The 19,854-nt window shown below is 32.8% G+C and overlaps 1 protein-coding gene across 8 annotated transcripts in view; it reads right to left on the minus strand.

Annotated features, from left to right (window-relative positions):
* The window catches only part of FAM76B (family with sequence similarity 76 member B), a 30,675-nt gene that overhangs the window by 9,495 nt on the left and 1,326 nt on the right, over positions 1 to 19,854 (minus strand). For 2 of the 8 annotated variants that reach the window (XM_072726246.1, XM_025993269.2), the window contains 8 exons: positions 18,990 to 19,044; positions 17,804 to 17,959; positions 15,594 to 15,793; positions 11,897 to 11,944; positions 11,621 to 11,701; positions 10,825 to 10,957; positions 8,036 to 8,137; positions 224 to 2,887 (listed from right to left, as the gene is read on the minus strand). In XM_072726246.1, the coding sequence (XP_072582347.1) occupies positions 2,798 to 2,887; positions 8,036 to 8,137; positions 10,825 to 10,957; positions 11,621 to 11,701; positions 11,897 to 11,944; positions 15,594 to 15,793; positions 17,804 to 17,959; positions 18,990 to 19,044 (865 nt within the window). In that variant the 3' untranslated portion in view covers positions 224 to 2,797. Of the gene's footprint in view, positions 1 to 223; positions 2,888 to 8,035; positions 8,138 to 10,824; positions 10,961 to 11,620; positions 11,702 to 11,896; positions 11,945 to 15,593; positions 15,794 to 17,803; positions 17,960 to 18,989; positions 19,045 to 19,854 lie in introns of those variants that run through there. The other 6 variants (XM_025993266.2, XM_025993268.2, XM_025993264.2 and 3 more) reach the window with 3 other exon arrangements.

Raw genomic sequence — 19,854 nt, forward strand, 5'->3', positions numbered from 1 at the left:
AAGAATGCAAGGAACATAATTCCAAAAGCTGGAAAAGACAGGAAAACAGATTCTCCCCTAGAGCCTCCAGAAGGAGCCAGCCCTGCCGAAATTTGACATTGGCCTAGTAAAACTGATTTTGGATTTCTGGCCTTCAGAACTGTAAGAGAATTAATTTTTGCTGTTTTACGTCACTAAGCTTGTGGTAATTTGTTGCCGAAGCAATAGGAAACTAATACAAAACTTTTGACGAGTTTTTATTGTGAAATATTGGATTTAGAAAAAAAGTACAAAATGTCAACAGTCAGATGTGTACAAGTACAGTATTTCAATAGTCTATACATGTGAACAGCTTACCAGGTTCACCAGAGAATGCATATTTAGACCAATACAATCTAAAAAGAACTGCAATATTCACAGGCTATTAATACATAAATAACTTGGGCCAAAATGACCCTCACTGGTAAATGCTAATTAATAGCTGAAAACGGGCTAAAAAGCACAATACAGCACACCATAGTATCTCCTTACAGGTCCACATTTAAAGAATATCAGCTCATTATGTCAATACACTACAGATCCAGGACTGGGACTCAATTACTAGTTTATACAATTGCAAAAAAAAAAATAAGTTATAAAACAAGGTCATGGAATAAAGGGAGGGCATTTAATTAGGACTAAATACTGTGAAGCCCCTAAAAAGTTTTAGCCTTGGAATTTACAAAACTTAATTATTTAGACTGATTTTCAATTTTTAATCTGTTTCCTAAAAAGGGGGGAGGGGCACCTTGGTTTTTAGTAGCAGCTCCAACAAGTTATAAGAACTATTACAGTTTATTTTAAAATCATAATGAGCACTGTGGATTGATAAACGGCTATGAAACCACAATATAAAACATTATAAAGTTTAAAGAAAGGTAATGACTATCTTATGAATTTAGCAAATCCTGCAAATATTAAAATCTGTGTTAAGAAGGCATTATCTATCATTGTTGAGAGCACTAAATTTAGGAAGATTATTGCATGAAGAGCTCATAAAAATAAACTGGTTTAATTTTTCCAAGTCTGACTGATTCAATCTTTTGCTATTACTTCAAAATAATCCTAGATAATGTTTTCAAATTAGACAAAGAATTACTTGATACCAATGTATAGTGGAAAACTATAGGAATAATAATCTGAAACATCAGTTATGTTAAAAACAATTATTATAATCACCCGGTGTTCTGAGGAAAGATGATCTTTGACCTGACATTCATAATCATTGTTTAAAAACAACTTAAAAATTTAGTTAACAGTTTACTTAAAACAAATTTATCCTTGCCCATAAATTCCTAAGAGAAAGAACTCTCTCCCACTCTATACAGTGTATCTAGCAATGCTTGATGCTTTACAACTGAACTAAAAATCTGAACTGGCATTTATTAAGTAGATAATTCCATTAAAGGCTGAAAACCACTGGATCAGAAAATAGTCAATAACTTTACATAACCTATCCCAACCTACCTTAATCTTTTATAGACAATTTTAAAGACTCTGATATATTTTTCTTATAAATAGTGCCTGTATCTTACAGTAGATTCCAATTTATTCAAAGATACTCATGGACTGATTTAAGTTATTTAAATTTTTCCAGATTTGCTTTAAACTTACAAATCAAGTATGGTGTACATAAATATTAACTTAGATAACCACATATTATAGGGAAAGCAGATATATGGACCACTGCAGAAAAATTATAAATTTTTTAAAACTTTTATAAAAGAAAAATAGAGAACATGTAATTCACAAAATATGAACATGAAGCCATATGAATGACATAAAAAATAAAATTACTCTATCAGAAATGATTTAAAATCAAATCTTTGGGGAAGTATTTTTACATAATTCAATGAATTCAGTGACCAACAGCTTCTCATATAACACAGAAACAAACCACAAAATCATCTAGAGTCTATATGCATTATCAGTTCTTAATGCAATCTCAAACATTTTACTTAGATTTCCTTTTGAAATAGGCTTCTGTACATATGCATTTATATACAAACATTTATTAAACATGATTTTAAAACAAACTGTATGTACAAAAGATCAGCATTCCTATAAATAAAAACATTAGGTGGCAAAAAGGCACTTGTAAGTAAAAATCTACAGTAGTTTGTACAAAACAACACATTTTACCTTGGATACTGTACAATAAACATTAATTCTTATACCAATAATGAAAATACTAGTTTACTAACTAAAGTTAATGGTGTAACTTTTAAAAACATATTTACATATTCTCTGAAGTTCATTTAATAAAAGCACCATGATTTTCTCCTAAATTCATGTTGATGAAAAGTAAAAACACAATTACCAAAAAACCAGTGTTTACCATTTTCCTTGTTTAAAAAGTTTTTGTATTTCTAAATTGAAAACTGTTTTTCTGAAATTAGCATAGTGTAAAACAAAAAAATAAACCAAACCAAAAACCCTGCTGCTCTGACTTCTGAAAACCGTAATCTACTCTATTATTGCATGTTGCATTTTATAAAGAGCACTACTCATGCACTCCTTTACAAGTGTTTAACACTATTGCTGGCAAAAAAGTTCCTGGATATCAAATAATTAAAAAGTAACTTCAAACCAGTTGAAGTTTTATTTGAATGTTTTACAACTTAAAAAATGCTATATATCAGTTACAAAAGTGAATAGGAAACACGCCAATTCATCTGGTGTGCAAAAATATTTCTCCACTACACAGAATTTAAGGGCTTCACAGAATTTTTTTCAAATTTACATTTTCAGCAGAAATACCACATGAGTAACTACTGTTTCAAGGGGATGTTAGTATGCTTCCACTTTTGTCAAACTTTTTACCCTTTGACAATGCTGCAACCTGTTTGAGTAGTTCTCTGTTTTTGGCCTGTGGGAGACAAAAACATTTAAGATGAAAAATGCTTGAAATATAAGTCATGTTGAAGAATACTATATTAATGCTATGCTTTTCACTTACACAATAAGATTTCATTGAGACACTAAGAACAGATGAAAGAGTTGGTGTATTAAGGTTCATCTGTTTAATGCTGTATAATGGAGAAGGAAAATTCTAGATTGGTTTATCAGCCCCCTTTGTAAATGTCGATATTAATATAATTGTTGTCCAAAGATACAATCAGTTAGAAAAATAGCAACTTAGACAATCCATTAAGAAAGGGTCAAATTTTAAATAAGAAAAAATGTCTGGCTCTTTAAGTTAACATAAAATGAAAACTATGAAAATAAATTTTGTAATTAATGACTCAATGACTCAGAAGAAATACTGCCCAACAAACTGCACAAGTCTTCCATTTGATGTTTACCTAATTTACAGAATAAGCAAAAGAGGTCCTTTTTGCAAAAATATTCACATTTTTATCACTTTGCCAAATGGACCCTCTCAACTTAATGCTATTCATTTAATTTTTTTTTTGAAGCACCCATCAGGAATGCCTTTTTTTAACTCATTTTTGTTCCTTGAATTGCCATAACAGTCATTAGGTACTGGCTTTGATGTAATCTGAACATCTATACATCATCATTTTCATATCTTTGAAAGGATGAAATGATCTTTCAGAGATTCCAAGTTTCACTTTGCCATTGATCTGAATTTAATGTGCACTTCATTCAAACGTTCCACACACCAAAGACATTGTCCTTGAGCCAATGCACTGTGAAAATTACCAGTGTTTAGTAAAGAGGAGTGTGTAAAGACAGACCTTCAATGAGTATTTTCATACTATGACTGCCTTTGTCTTCCTGTTAAGATCTCTTAGCTGTGGACACACAGGTAATAAAAATCTTCGATATATACAAATACATTAACAATCAAACACTTTTGTGGAGTTTTTGAGCCAAAATGGGGAGAGTGTTTACCATAGACAAGAATCTGAGCACTGCCCTAAAAGCAACAAGATTTTCCCTCCGGTTTAGGAAAACCATTTATTTTCCTTCACAAGTCTTAAGACTTTTTATTATCTACATAATACTTTTTTTTTTTTTTTTTTTGTAAATCCCAGTGCTTCATCTCCTACTCTAATTTTGGCCTTTGGGTGGCAAGATAACACCCTGCACCTTCTCTGTACACCATCTTAAGCCAGTTTCATGGAACATAAACCTTTCCAAAGCTTTGTACTTCGACTCCTCCATCTTTCTTCAACCAAACTCTCTCCTATTAATGCCTATTACTCCTAAATACAAATATTCTTAGAATGATCTCATATTTGCAAATCTAACCATTTTTATGTCTGACTGCATGATTAACAGCAATTTCTCCCCTATTAATTAGTTAAGTAAGGTGACAAAAGTTTCAATCTCAGGGGTGCTTACGGGGCTCAGTTGGTTAAGCATCTGACTCTTCAGCTCAAGTTGTGATCTCAGGGTTGTAAGATCAAGCCCTGCGTCAGGCTCTGTGCTGGACATGGAACCTGCTTAAGGCTCTCTCCCTCTCCCTCTGTCCTTCCACCCCCAGTCCTCTTTAAGGAAAAAAAGAAAAAGTTTAAATTTCAAATTCAATTCCAATTTTAAATCTATAAAACTGTAAAGAACTTAAAAGGATTTTCATTTTCCCTTTAAAATTAAAGTTTGAGAAACTCAAGACAAATAATGAGAATGCCTGGTAGTTAGTGGTAAGTCAAGTGAGTACACTTAAGATCAACTGGTTTATTACTCAGCTGACCAATCTTAGTCAGTGTAATAGTTTTATATTGTTTTCTTTTTATTGTCAACTACATGTTATTTAATTTCTAACTACAATAGACTCTCTTGCCAAAACCAGAAATCTTTTTTTTAAAGATTTTATTTATATATTCATGAGAGACACAAAGAGAGAGGAAGACAGAGAGGGAGAGGCAGAGACACAGGCAGAGGGAGAAAGCAGGCTCCATGCTGGGAGCCTGACATGGGACTTGATCCCAGGTCTCCAGGATCACACCCTGGGTTGAAGATGGCGCTAAACTGCTGAGCCACTCGGGCTGCCCCAAAACCAGAAATCTTAAAATACAGATTAATGAAGGCCATAAAAAAAGCAGTATGTTCACAAATGTGCCTCAAAGAGATCACCATCAGATGTATAAGGTATATTTATCCAAAACCTTTTATACGGACATGCCAAATCATTAAAAAGTTAATATTCAAATTATCTTTTCTCAGTCATCAATAGGAAACAAAGACAAAAATCCAAGAGTTCGTAATTTTCATAATTTAAGTATGAAACGCAAGAAATCAAACATTAGGTGTTGAAAGCAGTTTTCCCTTTTAATTTTTTAGCAGCTAATTTTCAATTTGCATTTATATACTCAATCTCCTAAATGCAGCACTAATAAATTATGTAACAAAAAAAGCCCTTAGGTTGAATAAACGTATCAGTTGTTAAATGGAGGTAAGTCCAAATCTGCCTTATTCTAATTTAGGTACACTAAAAATATATTTTAATGTAAAAATTATGTACATGTTCAAAATTTTTATCCTAACGTTACTTCTGTATTATGCATCCTGCAAAAATCAAATAACTTAAAACTCTTAACAAGTTAAGCTAAAAATGTTTAGAAACAGTGGCCTAAAAGAAAGGATATCTGGAGTAACACAGATCTTGCTATGTAAACCTGGAATCTATTTTCTCACGGATAAAACAGAACTTCACCACCACCTCAAAAGGAGCTAAAAGAACTAATCAAATATATAAAACACTTAGCCTAACACAGAGGTTGATACCTAGTAGGCACTCAAATCTTAATCCCCTTTATTAACATAGTTCCTAAATAAAATTGGAATTCTTATTTTAGACAATTCAGGTTGTTTTGGCATTTTGCACAATTTTTTGTGATACTGCTGATTTTCCAGGTTTAATAGTTTTAAAGTGTTCTGAGAACTATTAGAACATAGTAAATTTTCTGCTACAGGGTTGTGATCACAAAAAGAAAAATAGTTAACTATGTTTCCCAACTGGACAGAAAACCCTTCTAGTACATGGTTGCTGAAGGGACTACAGTTAAGAGAGGGTACACAACCAGCAGAATATCTCTGGCAATTAACAAAAAAGACAGAGGGAAGTGATCTGATAACACGGAACAGAAACCTGAGTGACCTAGGGGGCGGGAACACAAGAGAAGTAAAGTTTAATCTCAGTCACAAGATGTAGGTTTCTATGTCAGTTCTGATTAATTGTGACCACCATTTCATCTGTAAAATGGAAACTCAGTTACTGGAAAAAGCAAATAACACAGCCTATGTGGTATCATGTTAGAGACGCTATGCTGCTATATAAATATTAGTTGCTGTTCTATCACATCAAAGTTCAGCTACTGACCAGGATACCGATCAGGCTAAGATGTCAAAGAGGAGGTCCCCTTTGTTTACAATAACAAAGTAAAACAACAAATTGCTCTTTTGGACAGTGAGTCATACTAAGTTTTATCATAAATTTAAGTATTGCTCACAGTTTTTCTGTTACTCAATTCTGGATTTACTCCAGAGTTTTGGTTATACCACTTTAAATCAGAGATCATCATGCAGAAAATTATGCTGCCAAGTAATCCTTCAACATTAATAACTCAATGAGAAAAATAAGAAAATCATAAAACAAACACATACTGGTGGATGATAATGTATAAGAACCCCAATTATATGGACAATTTCTCAGGACAGAAGGCATATGGACACTTCCATAAATCAATACTCATTCAACAAATTGAGTGCCTACTATGTGCCAGGTTCTACAAGGTTTGTCTTCAAAACAAATGTTAAAACCAATGTTAAGAATACGGCTGTAATTCAGATTTTAGCAGGTTCCTAGATACATTTTACGATTTCATTCAATTTAAGCTACCCTCAAAGAAGTATGAGGAATACAACCCAAAAGGTAGAAACAGCATATGTACCCTAGTGTTGTAATGATAAAAAAAAATGCAGGGCAGTATTATTCGTTTCCTTCCCAAGCTGCACTCTCCCATCAAGTCTAAAGTCTATGTGCTGGCATGCATCCTATAGGATTTTAAGACTTAAAACTATTGAAATTTAAAACCCTGTTACCCAAAGATTAATTCTTCAGACATCAGAATGTATAAATCAAAAGAACATGTAATTAATTTAGTGTGGTCTGATTTCTAGATTTCTGAAATCAAGGTGAGAAAAGCCTTAAATAAATAAGGGAATAACATGTATCCCTGCTGGATGCTCTCCATCTCTGCATGCTGGACATCAGATACCACCCTCTTTGACACTATGGTGATTGTTGGCTTCACCATTCAGTTGCTCTGTATATTGAAATCCTCCTGAGTATACTTTGCAGTACTCCTGGAGGCTGGCCTTGGCCTAGGTCACTAGAGGCTCCCTGCTGCAGCACACAGCAGAATCCTCTTTGGCACCCTGAAAATCACAGTACGACAGTTAAAGTGCACTCTTTTGCCTTTCATCACTGCACGTAGCATAAATTTCCTCCACTTGAGGTCTCTGGGAACTGGTTTTGTACACCCACCTCCTTCCCATTATCTGGGAGGAAACAGGAAGAATGATTGCACAGTGTACTAAAGACCTTATTTCCACCATAGTTTCATGAATCTGATCTTTAATTTTTTGTTTTTCACACAATGAACGTACTCCATTGGGATCCTCAGAAAACCCCATATTAAGTTTAGGAAAAGTTTTCAGAATTAATATACTGAATCACCTTACTGAGTGATTTCAAGCAATAATTCTTAGTGGAAGCAGGAGTTAAAAAGTCAAAATCAGGGGCCCCTGGGTGGCTCAGTCATTTATCTGCCTTTGGCTCAGGCCATGATCCCGGGGTCCTAAGATCAAGCCCCACATCAGATTCCCCATTCAGCGGGGATCTGATTCTCCCTCTACTGCTCGTGCTCTTTGCTGACCCTCTTTGCTCTCTCAAATAAAAAAAAAAAAAAAAAAGTCAAAATCGAAGCTAAAACTGTACCAAATACACATAAGATAGGGATACTAATACTAGTCTAAAATATTATTATTAACAATTAAGTAGGTTAGCCCTCCTTGCCTAACAGTTCATATAAATAATGTCATTTACCTGAAGTTGTTCCACAGTTTCTTTGTGCGCTTTTTCCATACTGTTCATTTTTGTTCTCAAATTTGACTCTTGGTACTGAAAGTCCGCCTTTAGTTCAGTTAACTGAGAGACAGACAAACAAGCATATAAATACATATATGTGCACATGTAAAAAATATAATAATGTACAAACACATCATTTTAAACATTCTTCATTATAAATTCACAATTCATTACAGAAGTGGAAGATGTTAGCAGTTTCCTGAAATTTATAATTTAGAATCTGTTTTGTGAAATGAAAGTTAATCTATTTTACTACAGTATATTTTAATGGTAAGATAATACTGAACTATCAGTAAAACTTTTGAGAAGATGCCTTTTTTTTTTTTTTTTTTCAATTTACAGATGGCTTTTTTGGACACAGAGTTTGGCAACTGGTATACCAACAGGAAAGCTTAATGGCTAATACCAGAAAAAACTGTGTCAATTACAACATATTTCACATCATATATAAACAAAGAAATGTTAATAGTAGTTTCAGGTTAAAATAATCTTTCAAAGACAAAAGAAGAAAATTTCACACTGGGCAAGTACAAACAGGAGTGGTTTTATCAACCATGAGCTATATTGTTTTTACTTTAAAATTTATGTCCAGAATTATGTATCCAATACCACCCAAGACTTGAGATAAAACAAAAAAGCACAGAAGCTCAACTAACACGGAATGAGAAAGAAAAGGGAGTTACTTTAAAATTTTCACATAGACAAATGTAAGAAAAAAAAAAAATCAGTGGTTTAAGGAAGCTACATGTTCTTCTTAAATATCAATGACATACATGAAAATACAAAATCCTTACGACTTCAAACTAAAAGGTAAGTTCATATTATATCATTATGTTATTAGAACCATGGAGAAGCAGCTTCTGGTTATTTTTAAATGGTTTTTCATTATGTACAAACGTTAAAGATTTGAATGTTCTTTTTTGTAATCACCTACTAGACAGTAAACTCAAAGATATGTAACAGCAAAAAGAGAAAGGAAGTTATGATGTATTATATTCTTATTGTCTGAAATAAAAGTCCTTGCTTTTGCCAAATTCAAAGAATAACTGAATTCCCTGTTTTCTACATTACAAAGGAATTCCTGTTCTGAAATGTCAGTTCACATCAGATCAGCTAAGATAATTATTCTTGTCACTCAACTGTGTGTTGCCTTCAGATTATGAATTTCTAGAAGATAAGGATTATGCCCAATTTGCCCATTTTTGTATCTTCATGATCACTTGAGGATACATGGCTGGTTCTAGAAGTCATTGAATAAAGTGAAATAAACTTAAGAAAATATCTTGGTTGTTGTAGATTTACATTGTAAGAGAAAATAGCAAATATATAGCTATTTTAAGCTTAGAATTATTATTTTCCTTACAACATGGCTTATTTCCTTCCTACTAGTTTTGTTTTGTTTTTTTGAAAAAACACTAACAAAAGCAGAAAACTTTCAACAAACTGCACTAACACAGAAGAGTCAGGTATAGAAAAAAAAATCTAAAAAAGTCAAATTCCACAATGCATTATTAACTTAGTTTTGGAATTGTTGCTTTAAAGCAAAATTACTGTTTTATTCAACTTTTACCTAGAACTACTTAGAGTAATATAGATAAATCTTTGTGCAATAGAAATGTCCCTAAAATTTTATGCATAAAACAAATTTCAATAAAAGCTCATTAATTCAAAAAATTCTGTTAAAAGGAACCATAAAAAAATAAGACACTCATAACTATCCTATTTTTAACTTACATCAATCCTAAATTTCATATACTGAATTTGCTTAAAGTAAGGTACAAATATATTAAAATAAATTTAAATCCACTAACCATCAAGATGTGAGAAAATTTAACACAAGTTATTAAATGCCAAGCTCAGATTCAACTACCACTACAGATACTCAGAAATAGAAATAATTCATACACATACTTATAATCAAGGCTTATTCATAATTTTAAAGGAATGTTTTTAATGTTTTCCTATTGTATAAGATATTTGAAATAAGTCAAAAAAGAAAAGTTTAAGACTATAAACAAGTACAAAAGTTGGTTCTATCCTCAAAGATGACCCAACATCAGTAATAGCAGTTACAAGCACTTATACAAGGCAGGAGCTGTAGTACTTTATATTTTCATTCAATCGTAACGACCATCTCCTGAAATAGTATTAATATTCCCATTTTTAAAAAACAGGACCAAAAATGTGAAAGCATTCTGCTCAAGTTAATAAAGTGCTAAAAACTTTTCACTAAATTGACAACATATTTGATACTCTTCATCTAACTGACAAGTCAGAAGTAAACTTATTTCCTACAAAATGATCTTAGACACCTATTGCTAATCACCGACTACCACACAGGAAATTCCCATAGCACCACTTTTTACCAAATATATAATTGGTATGTCAAAGACTATATATATTCAATTACTTTTTCAAATCATAAGAATTCACATATTCCATTTACCTGTCATTTTCAAATTAAGGCATTAGGCTTATTTTTAAACTATGGATTTACTGAAAACTAATGTTCAGACATTATCACAACTTCAATTAGCTCTCGGTTAATTCTTAGAACTAAGATTCTGAAAGGCCATTTTCACCTATCTTCATTAACAGCTTACATTCCAATTTGGCTTTTGTAATGTGTCTTGTAAGAATCATGCACAAGAAACATTACCAAATTATTAAAGTCTAATAAAACTTGGAATTTTCAAGCAAAACTCAAGATGTAAATCTTACCAGGCTTCAGCGAACCATGTTCTTACCTTTTTATCTTTTTCTAAAATGGTCTGGTCTCTCTGCTGTAAGAGACGTTTAAGCGACATCACTTCTTCTTTCAGTTGACTTATAAGGACAAAATTGTCTGTTCCCCCACTATCTGCTGACTGATTTATAGAGCTACTAAAAAGAAAAAAGTAAAACAGAGTTAAATGAAGTAGAAGGAAAATTAGCAGGTGTTCAAATTGCATAAATTAGACAATTCCACAAACATCCTTAAGGCTAATGCAAAAAAATATGTACCTGACAGAAATGGATGCAACTGGCAAATTACCTTACTAATGGCACACATTACATACACCTGCAGAAATATAATTCAGTATTAGCTTTTAGGGGGTCAATACTTCTAGTGTAAAGCAATAGGCAGCCAATTTGTACAGTAACATCAGCAAACTTTTGGCTAATGAACTAAAACAAACTCACGCTCATAATACTTTAAATTTAAATACATTTTCCAAGCAGGTCAATTTAAAACATCACACTTAAGATTTTTAGATTTGTGTTTCACTGAAGAATAATTAAGATCAAGAGAATGTTCTATTCAGATTTGTTTTCTTTTCAAAACCCAATGTATTCCCCAAATAGAACAACAGTTCAGTGCCACTTGCTTATTGCCAAAATTAAGTTAAAATTTTAAACTAATTATGGTTTACTCTTCTTGGTGACTCAAAAAAGTCAATGCAGAAAATACGTTTCTATTCTTTTACCTAGTAATAACTGTCAATCAACTGTAACTGTTTAGCTAACTTGAATTTTTGTAGCGCTAAAGGAATTCATTTTTACCTATCTCCATTAGATGGCTTAGATTCCAATTTGGGCTTTTTCTTTGGAGTTTCATTCTGAATTGCTGCAGAGGATTTATGGCTGAAACCAAACATTAATAAGAATAATTAGAGTAAAAAAGGGCAGAAGCCTCAAGTGATAAGTTATTCTTTTCCCCCTAAAATATTACCGAATATCACTGATTTTTTTAAAAGTATAAATAACAAAGTTAAAGGGAAGTCACATTAAAAAAATACACGTTTCAAAATACTTCAGAAAATATATTGACATATTTACCTCTGTTTCCATAGTCCCTGCTCTTGTTCTGGACTCAGATTGCTGATTCTGAAAAATATACAAATGACATCTAACAACAACATTTATTTAATACCTCTACATTTAACAGCATTCTTCCTAATGGACTCAAATTATGTATGTTAAGAATCTTTTGTTCAGAGAAAGCATATTCAATTAAGTTTTTGAACTAAACTAATATATATACTGAATAAATCATATTCTATTGAGATAAATTCAATAACTGCTAGGCATCTTAAGTTCTTTAACAAAAGTACAGTGATGGGGATTAAATTCTCCTTTTATTCAGATCATTTTCCAAAAGTCAGTTTAATATCATACTAAGAATTGGGGTATATAAGCACAAAACTCAACCATGATAAGATTCTATAATCATAAAGTATGACAGTCATCACACTTAGGCTGCCGTTACTATTTCAGACAGAAAATGTTTTATCTTTAAAGTTAACACCTTCCTAATAATCCTATGTACAGATTTCTCCTTTGGAATAATTCAAGTTGTTCATAATAGTGTGTCACATTGAATCATGAAATATTGTAATTTGTTTCTTTCCTAAGAACCATCTCCAAAGTCTCTGGATGTTTTAGTCAGTACTGTGGAATAGACATGCTGAAAATACTGGGAAATTCCATAGTAAGAAATGATTCTACTTTTACTTATAATTAAATAAAGTCATATTACTAATTCTCTTCCATTATGCCATAATGCCAATAACAACTTTTTAATTTACTATCAATCTTACCAGTTTTCTTATGGTTGCATATCAGTCAATCCTGTATTAATCCCTAGTTTATTGATTCAACATGTATAGAGCATCTCCTATGTACCAGACATCACATACTTATACAATATAAGATGTTAAAAGACCTAAGCTGTGTGACCTTCTGCCAGTTACCCAAAATTCCTGAGGCTTAGTTCCCTCAGCTGTAAAATGGGTATAATTTAATACCTTGTAAGGGATATCAGACTTAAATGAGTTTATATACATAAAAGCACTTTCTACACTACTAGTATATACACAGTAAATAAAAATATGTGTGTATATTTATGCGTATAAAATTTACTATTGTAGCTAGATAAGTTTTTCAAGCAAAAGTAAAAAAAAAAAAATCAGACCATGTTAAAATCAGCTATAAATAAATACCAACTTGGGGGAAAATGACGTAATTCTATAAACCTGAGTTATTATTTGTGGCGATAAATGCCAACCCTTAAAAAAATTTTTAAAAATTTAAAAAATAAATGCCAACCCTACGGAGGAACTCAGTTGCCCTTTCTTTTACAATTTTCATCATAAGCATTAGTAAACCATATTATCACACATGAATTAACAACAATATCAGGATCTCAAACTGAGAAACAACATATTAAAATACTTAACAAAACACTTGGAATTCATCTTTGCTTTCTGAGATGGCCACTCCTGGATCCAGATTGACTTGTTTTTGCCTTCCTCTATCCCCACGCATCACTGTTTATCACAATAGGTATGCTCCTCATAATTGTTCTCACCCACTGAACTTAGGATAGAACCTCACCAACTGGTTGCCTACTCATTAAATGGTCTACATCCATCAAATACAAAACAGTATTTCTATTTCTTCAGCAATAAAAAGGAAAAAAAAAATTAAAGGCTAATTTTATCCTTATTCCTTTTATTTTGATACCTGTTATTCTTTCTAAAGATTAAGTTACAGTCACAGAATCTGATCTTTATACATATATTGAGTGTGTCTTATCACGCGCTAAGAAAAATTTATCTAGTAAGAACAGGGAAAGGGTAATTCAACTGAGTTTTAAGAAGAGTAGGTCCAATGGATGCCATTATGATAGTTACTTTATCATAGTTTTTCTTTTTTTTTTTCATAGTTTTTCTTAAAGAAGCAAAAACAAGAAAGATTTATGTTCCTTTGTTCCTTGGGATATTCTGAAAGAAAGCACCACAAGATTTCTTCAGAAGAGCTAGAGAAGTCACTATATGACCACTCTGACACCCAGAAAGCACTACAATGGGGTAAGGCAAGTGGAAAAACTGCTTAAGCAAACATCAGTACCTCAATAAAACTTCATAATATGTGCTTGCCTACAATTAGAATCAAATCTTGTTATAATTAGCACTATATTATAGTCTAAAAATGTGTTCTTAAATGTGGTAGGCATTGATTTTTGATAAATGAAATTATGTTTTATCTACCTAGAAGTCTCATACAGAAATTTGGGAAAAAACAAATTCTTCTGAAAACTGGTTAACATGCCCCTATTTTGTCCATTTTGTTTAGTTTGTGCTTTAATATTCTTGATTTTTCCATGAAGACCAAAACCACAGTTCAAGCAACTTTATGCTATACACATATTACCACTATATAACTCTTTTCCCCTAAGGCACTTTAAAAATCAAGTAGTTGTTTATATTTGAATAGAATTTCTGCCTATGTGTTTAAAAAAAAAGCAAAGTATTGCCTGTTTAAAATACTATTTTTCAGGATGCCAGCGGTTGAGTGTCTGCCTTAGGCTCAGGCATGATCCTGGAGTACTGGGATCGAGTCCCACATGGGGCTCCCTGCATGGAGTCTGCTTCTCCCTCTGCCTCTCTCTCTCTCCATGTCTCTCATGAATAAATAAATTCTTTTAAAAAAAAAATTATTTTTCATACTTTTGGAAACTTCAAGATTTAGAATGTTTCTATCATGATCACAAATGATAGTCTCGGAATCTGTTCTATAAAAACATTGAATGTATATATTCTAGTCACTGGTTTAAGTAAAACGAATTAGTGATAACTGGTGAATATAACTCCATATAACCATAATTTGTATTTATAACTGAAAATATAACTTTTATAGTAAAACCCTAACAATCATTTAAACAAAGAAAGAATATTGAAGCCTTTCATAACACAGACCAATGAAGTATTAATTAACTCTAGTGTACTTGTATTTTGACTTTATATGATCATATAAAATATATGGGAATTAACATGCGTTATGGAATTACATATGATCACATGTTATTCCCTACATGTCCTATTTTTATAGTAAACAGCTAAACACACTCCACGTGTATAATTTTATACATGCTTACCTCAAAGATACTGTGGGTTGGATTCTAAACCATCCAATAAAAATAATATTGCAATAAAGCAAGTCAAAATTTGTTTCCCAGTGCACCTAATTTATGTTTATACCATACTATAGTCTACTAAGTGTGCCAAACAATTAGATACCTTAAAAAAGTAAATTAAAAAATTGTTGCTAAAAAATGCTAATGCCACCATCCGAACTTTCAGCAAGTCATGAAGCACTGATCACAGATCACCATGACAAATAAGGAAAAATATTTGAAATATTTTGAGAATTACCAAAACATGATGCAGAAATGTGAAGTGAGTAAATGCTGTTGGAAAATGGTGCCCATACACTTGCTCAATGTAGGGTTACTACAACCCCTCAATTTGTAAAAACTGCAGTATCTGTGAAGCACAATAAAGAAAAATGTGATAAAACAAGGTGTGCCTGTATCTTGAATAAAGTAGGGAAAAGACCCTAAATACTCAAGAAGCTTACCATATACAATGGAAACAAGATTTGCACAAAAGTAGTATTTGCAAAAAGTTAAACACCAATATATGGCATTAAAATACCAGGAGATTTTTAGAAAACCTGATTTCAAAGTACTTACTTGTGATGGCTACTGCTGTGACGATGGTGATGGTGATGATGATGGTGATGATGTTTTGAATGATGCTGGTCTTTCTCGGTAAGAGATGAAGAAGATGAGTTTGAATGTGAAGATCCCAGGCTCTTCCTTTGTTCTTTTGTCTTCTGTAAAACTCTCTTGTATGATAAAGTACAGAGCCAGCATAATAACTTTCCATCAACCTTTTTAAAGAAAATATCTGCATTAGATTAAATGCACCTGGAGACTGAGTATAAGTGAAAGATAAACTGTTCAACTTCTAGTGCATGCCCTCTCACCCATGCACATGCGCGCGCTATCTCTCTCTCTCTCTCTCTCTCTCTCTCTCACACACACACACACACACACACACACTGTTACAAAATGGAAATAAAATTAGACTTTTCTGAAACTTGGGAAAATGCTCATTTGGTATATATTGTAAAATTGGTGAGGATGATGTAAGGACTTCCATCAGTTTTGAGGCATTTTTTAATTTCGAGAGCTTTAAAGCATAAATTGACATACTTCCAAGAATCTTACCTAAGCACTGGCCTGAATTTTTAAATCACTGTGTAATCACTAAAATGACAAAGTAGCTCCCACTACAGTGAAAATGTTAGTTTATAAAAACGAGGAGAACTTGAATGACATATACATTTGATTCTCATTCGCAGGCTTCCCATTTGCAAATTCATCACCTATTTGCTAAAATTTATCTGTAACCCCAAATAAATTTGCAGTGCTTTCATGATCATTCACAAACACACATAGCAGCAAAAAATTTCTGTAGCCAGACAGCAAATGTTTCTTGTAGAGGATTAACAAGGTGACACTCTGTGGCCTTCTTCTCTCAGCTCTTGTGTCATAAACAAGTGTGCTTTTCACGGTCTATTTAGTGCCATGTTTTCTCCATCTATGCTTTCTACTGGTGATTCCGCTGCTTCTAATGGTCTCCAAGTGTAGTGCTTAAGTGATGTATAGTGTTCTCTAGGGCAAGAAAGCTGTGATATACCTTATGTTAGAAAATACCTCTCCTGAATAAGTTCCTTTCAGCTATGCAGTGCTGTTTTGCCATGATTTGAATGTAATCGAATAACAATTTACATTAAGATATAGGGGGATCCCTGGGTGGCTCAGCGGTTTAGCGCCTGCCTTCGGCCCAGGGTGTGATCCTGGAGACCCGGGATCGAGTCCCATGTCAGGCTCCCTGTATGGAGCCTGCTTCTTCCTCTGCCTGTGTCTCTGCCTCTCTCTCCCTCTGTGTCTCTCATGAATAAATAAATAAAATCTTTAAAAAAAAAAAAAAAGAAAGCTTTTTACATTAAAATATAACATCCACAAAACGAGATTAAGTACTGATCAAATGATTACCATGTTGTGACCAGAGGCAAGAAACTCATCTATCCTGCCCCCTTAGAGGAATAGTTCAATATTCGCTAATTCAGTGTTTGCAGCAACTTGATAGAACTTATCTACCATGAATAATGAGGACCAACTGTACATGTGTCAAGGGAAAAGAGACTTCTTTCCAAAATTAAGAGAAAACCCTATAAAAATAATATTAGGTTTCTTTCTCCTACATCTTGTTCACACAAGATGCGCTGGAGAAACATGCCTTGCAACTAGGGTACATATACTGCTGTGGAAGAACCCGGGGGAGCTTCTCAAAGAGACAATCATCCTCCAAATCAACTGAAACTGACAACCAACAGGACGACTGTGTGAATGCTGCTGATCAGCAGAGGAATGCCACAGGCACATACATACTTTTTAAGTCATTGTAGATAGAAAAAACAAACAATGGTTTAAAACATGAGCATGAGTCCCAAGCCAAAAGGCACAAAGCTTTGAATTATACATGTTAATGTGCCATCAGGTATTTTTTTCACACCAGCAACTTCAAGTACCCAGCAAAAGGGTAAGTAGCTGACAGGATTTAAAAGCAATTAGTAATTCTCCTGAACAAAATGTTGGATAACCAAACAGTACAGAATAGCTAGCACAGAATACTTTTTTAAAATAGTCATCTCAACTGATCAACACAAATCTATGTATGATGCAAACAAGGAGAAAATACACTGTTCCTGCACTTCTATCTAATTACCTGTTTTCAGGGATCCAAAGGATGTATCACCTATCAGCAGTGTATTCATTAAACTAACTCCCAACTCATGTGTTTTAATTTCCAGAAGATATCATAATATAAATACCTTTCTTCTTCCTTCCTCCTTTCGATCAAAAGCACACTGCTGTTTGCACTGTTCACAGGTCTGAGGTGGTCCATATTTTTTTTCTGAATTTGTACAACGCTGACACTTTGTACCAATAAATGCTGCAATTATGTTACAGTACTGACAAGGCTTAGGCTGAAAAGCAGATATACATTTTAAGTGAGACATTTAAAAATATTAAAAATTTGCTGCATAAAATATATACCTGTATACAGACATATTTCTGGGACTAATTAAGGAAACAGGTAAAAAAAATTTTGTCAAGTATGTTACCCTGTCATATTTAATGACATTCACCATGTTTCTATTCATTCACTAACATTTACTTCTAGAGTAACTTCTTGTTAACTCCATTAAATAAAATCATAAATGTTATTTATGCTTGGGTAGTATGTTATATAAAAGCTGCATGTGAAAAAGGTCTCAAAGAATGAAGATAAAGGTACATATTAATAGAAAAGTTTCATGCATCCAATACTTAGGAGCATTAACTAATTTAATATCCTAGTTACTTTTATTATTGTTCATAGATTAAAAAAACATTTAACAACTTTTCATCATATACAGGTACAGATAAAAAGACCATACATTACACATAAGCTTTAAACTTAAGAACTGGCAGAAGCATAGTCAATCTAAACTCTAACAAATGTACTTTGCTTTTCTTTGATACTCAAAAGACAATTCAGGATTTTACAGAACCTTAAGGCCAGCACTTTGACTAATCATGACTATACGATACCAATGACTATCCTATACATATAAAAAAATTGATATGAAATAATGTCATGACTTCTATGAATGAATACCTGAATTATACTGCTATATAAAAACTGCTGGAGATTCTGAAGAGGGAGAAAGTGTGATTATGCAAACTTTATAGACAAGTGGGTTCTCCAAACCAGGAGTTTGTTATATTTGAATCTTTAAAGAATAAAATCATACATTTCACATTGAAATTCAATAAACACAAAACATGCATAATATGATTGTTTTTAAACATTATCATCGTCCAATCAGATTAACTACAGAAAATTTCTTTCATGGAATATTTTAACATACCGAATATTTAAGGACACATCAATACATACTTTTACAAGGTTCATTTTGTGAAAAACAATGACTAGTAACAATAACATGAAATAAAAATGCAAGACATACTTACCGTGCCAAACTGCTTCACATTTTGAGCACACTTCTTACAAATTGTATTAGTTTTGCTGAAAAGGAAATTGAATATAAATGATCAAATTTACATAGCTTTTTGAGGTAATTAGCACACTGTTGAACTAATGGAAATATTGTTCATATTTAACTATTTGCTTTAGTAGTTTCTAAAACTTTCTCTAACATAGACCCAGCATCTTTTTAGGGATGTGTATTATACAAATTTTCTCCTTTTTCACTAACTCTAGATAAATGTTTTTTTTGTTTTGTTTTTAAAGATTTTATTTATTCATGAGAGGCAGAGAGAGGCAGAGACACAGGCAGTGGCAGAGGAAAAAGCAGGCTCCATACAGGGAGCCCGACATGGGACTCAATCCCAATCCCGGGTCTTCAGGATCATGCCTGGGCTTAAGTCAGACACTGAACCGCTGAGCCACCCAGGCGTCCCTAGATAAATGTTTTTATACATTTTTATTGTGTATCTCTTAGTAAAGAACCCCCCCCCCCCAAAAAATCCTGATGTTTCCTATCTAGTTCCAAAAATCTTCACATTTGCCACTGTTTATATAAGCATTACATCTCAATGCCTACCTAACCTTCTCCACTATTATGATGCCAGTATCTACTTATAAAAAAATTATTTGTTCTTCTTCTTAGGCTACTCTCTTATATGTGCTCTGATCTTTTAACAGGAATCGCCCTTTTAAAAAGCATGGGCTGTTCTTCCACTGGTAACAAGTTACTAGAGTTCATCTCTGGAAGATAGTTGGTAACATTACAGACCTTTGTTTTGTCACTTTTAACAGCTTAATAGTAACTTTATATTTGCATTTTTAATCAGCAAAAGTGTACATTTTCCATGC

This window comes from Vulpes vulpes, chromosome 11 (genome assembly GCF_048418805.1).
Source record: "Vulpes vulpes isolate BD-2025 chromosome 11, VulVul3, whole genome shotgun sequence".
Lineage (NCBI taxonomy): Eukaryota > Metazoa > Chordata > Mammalia > Carnivora > Canidae > Vulpes > Vulpes vulpes.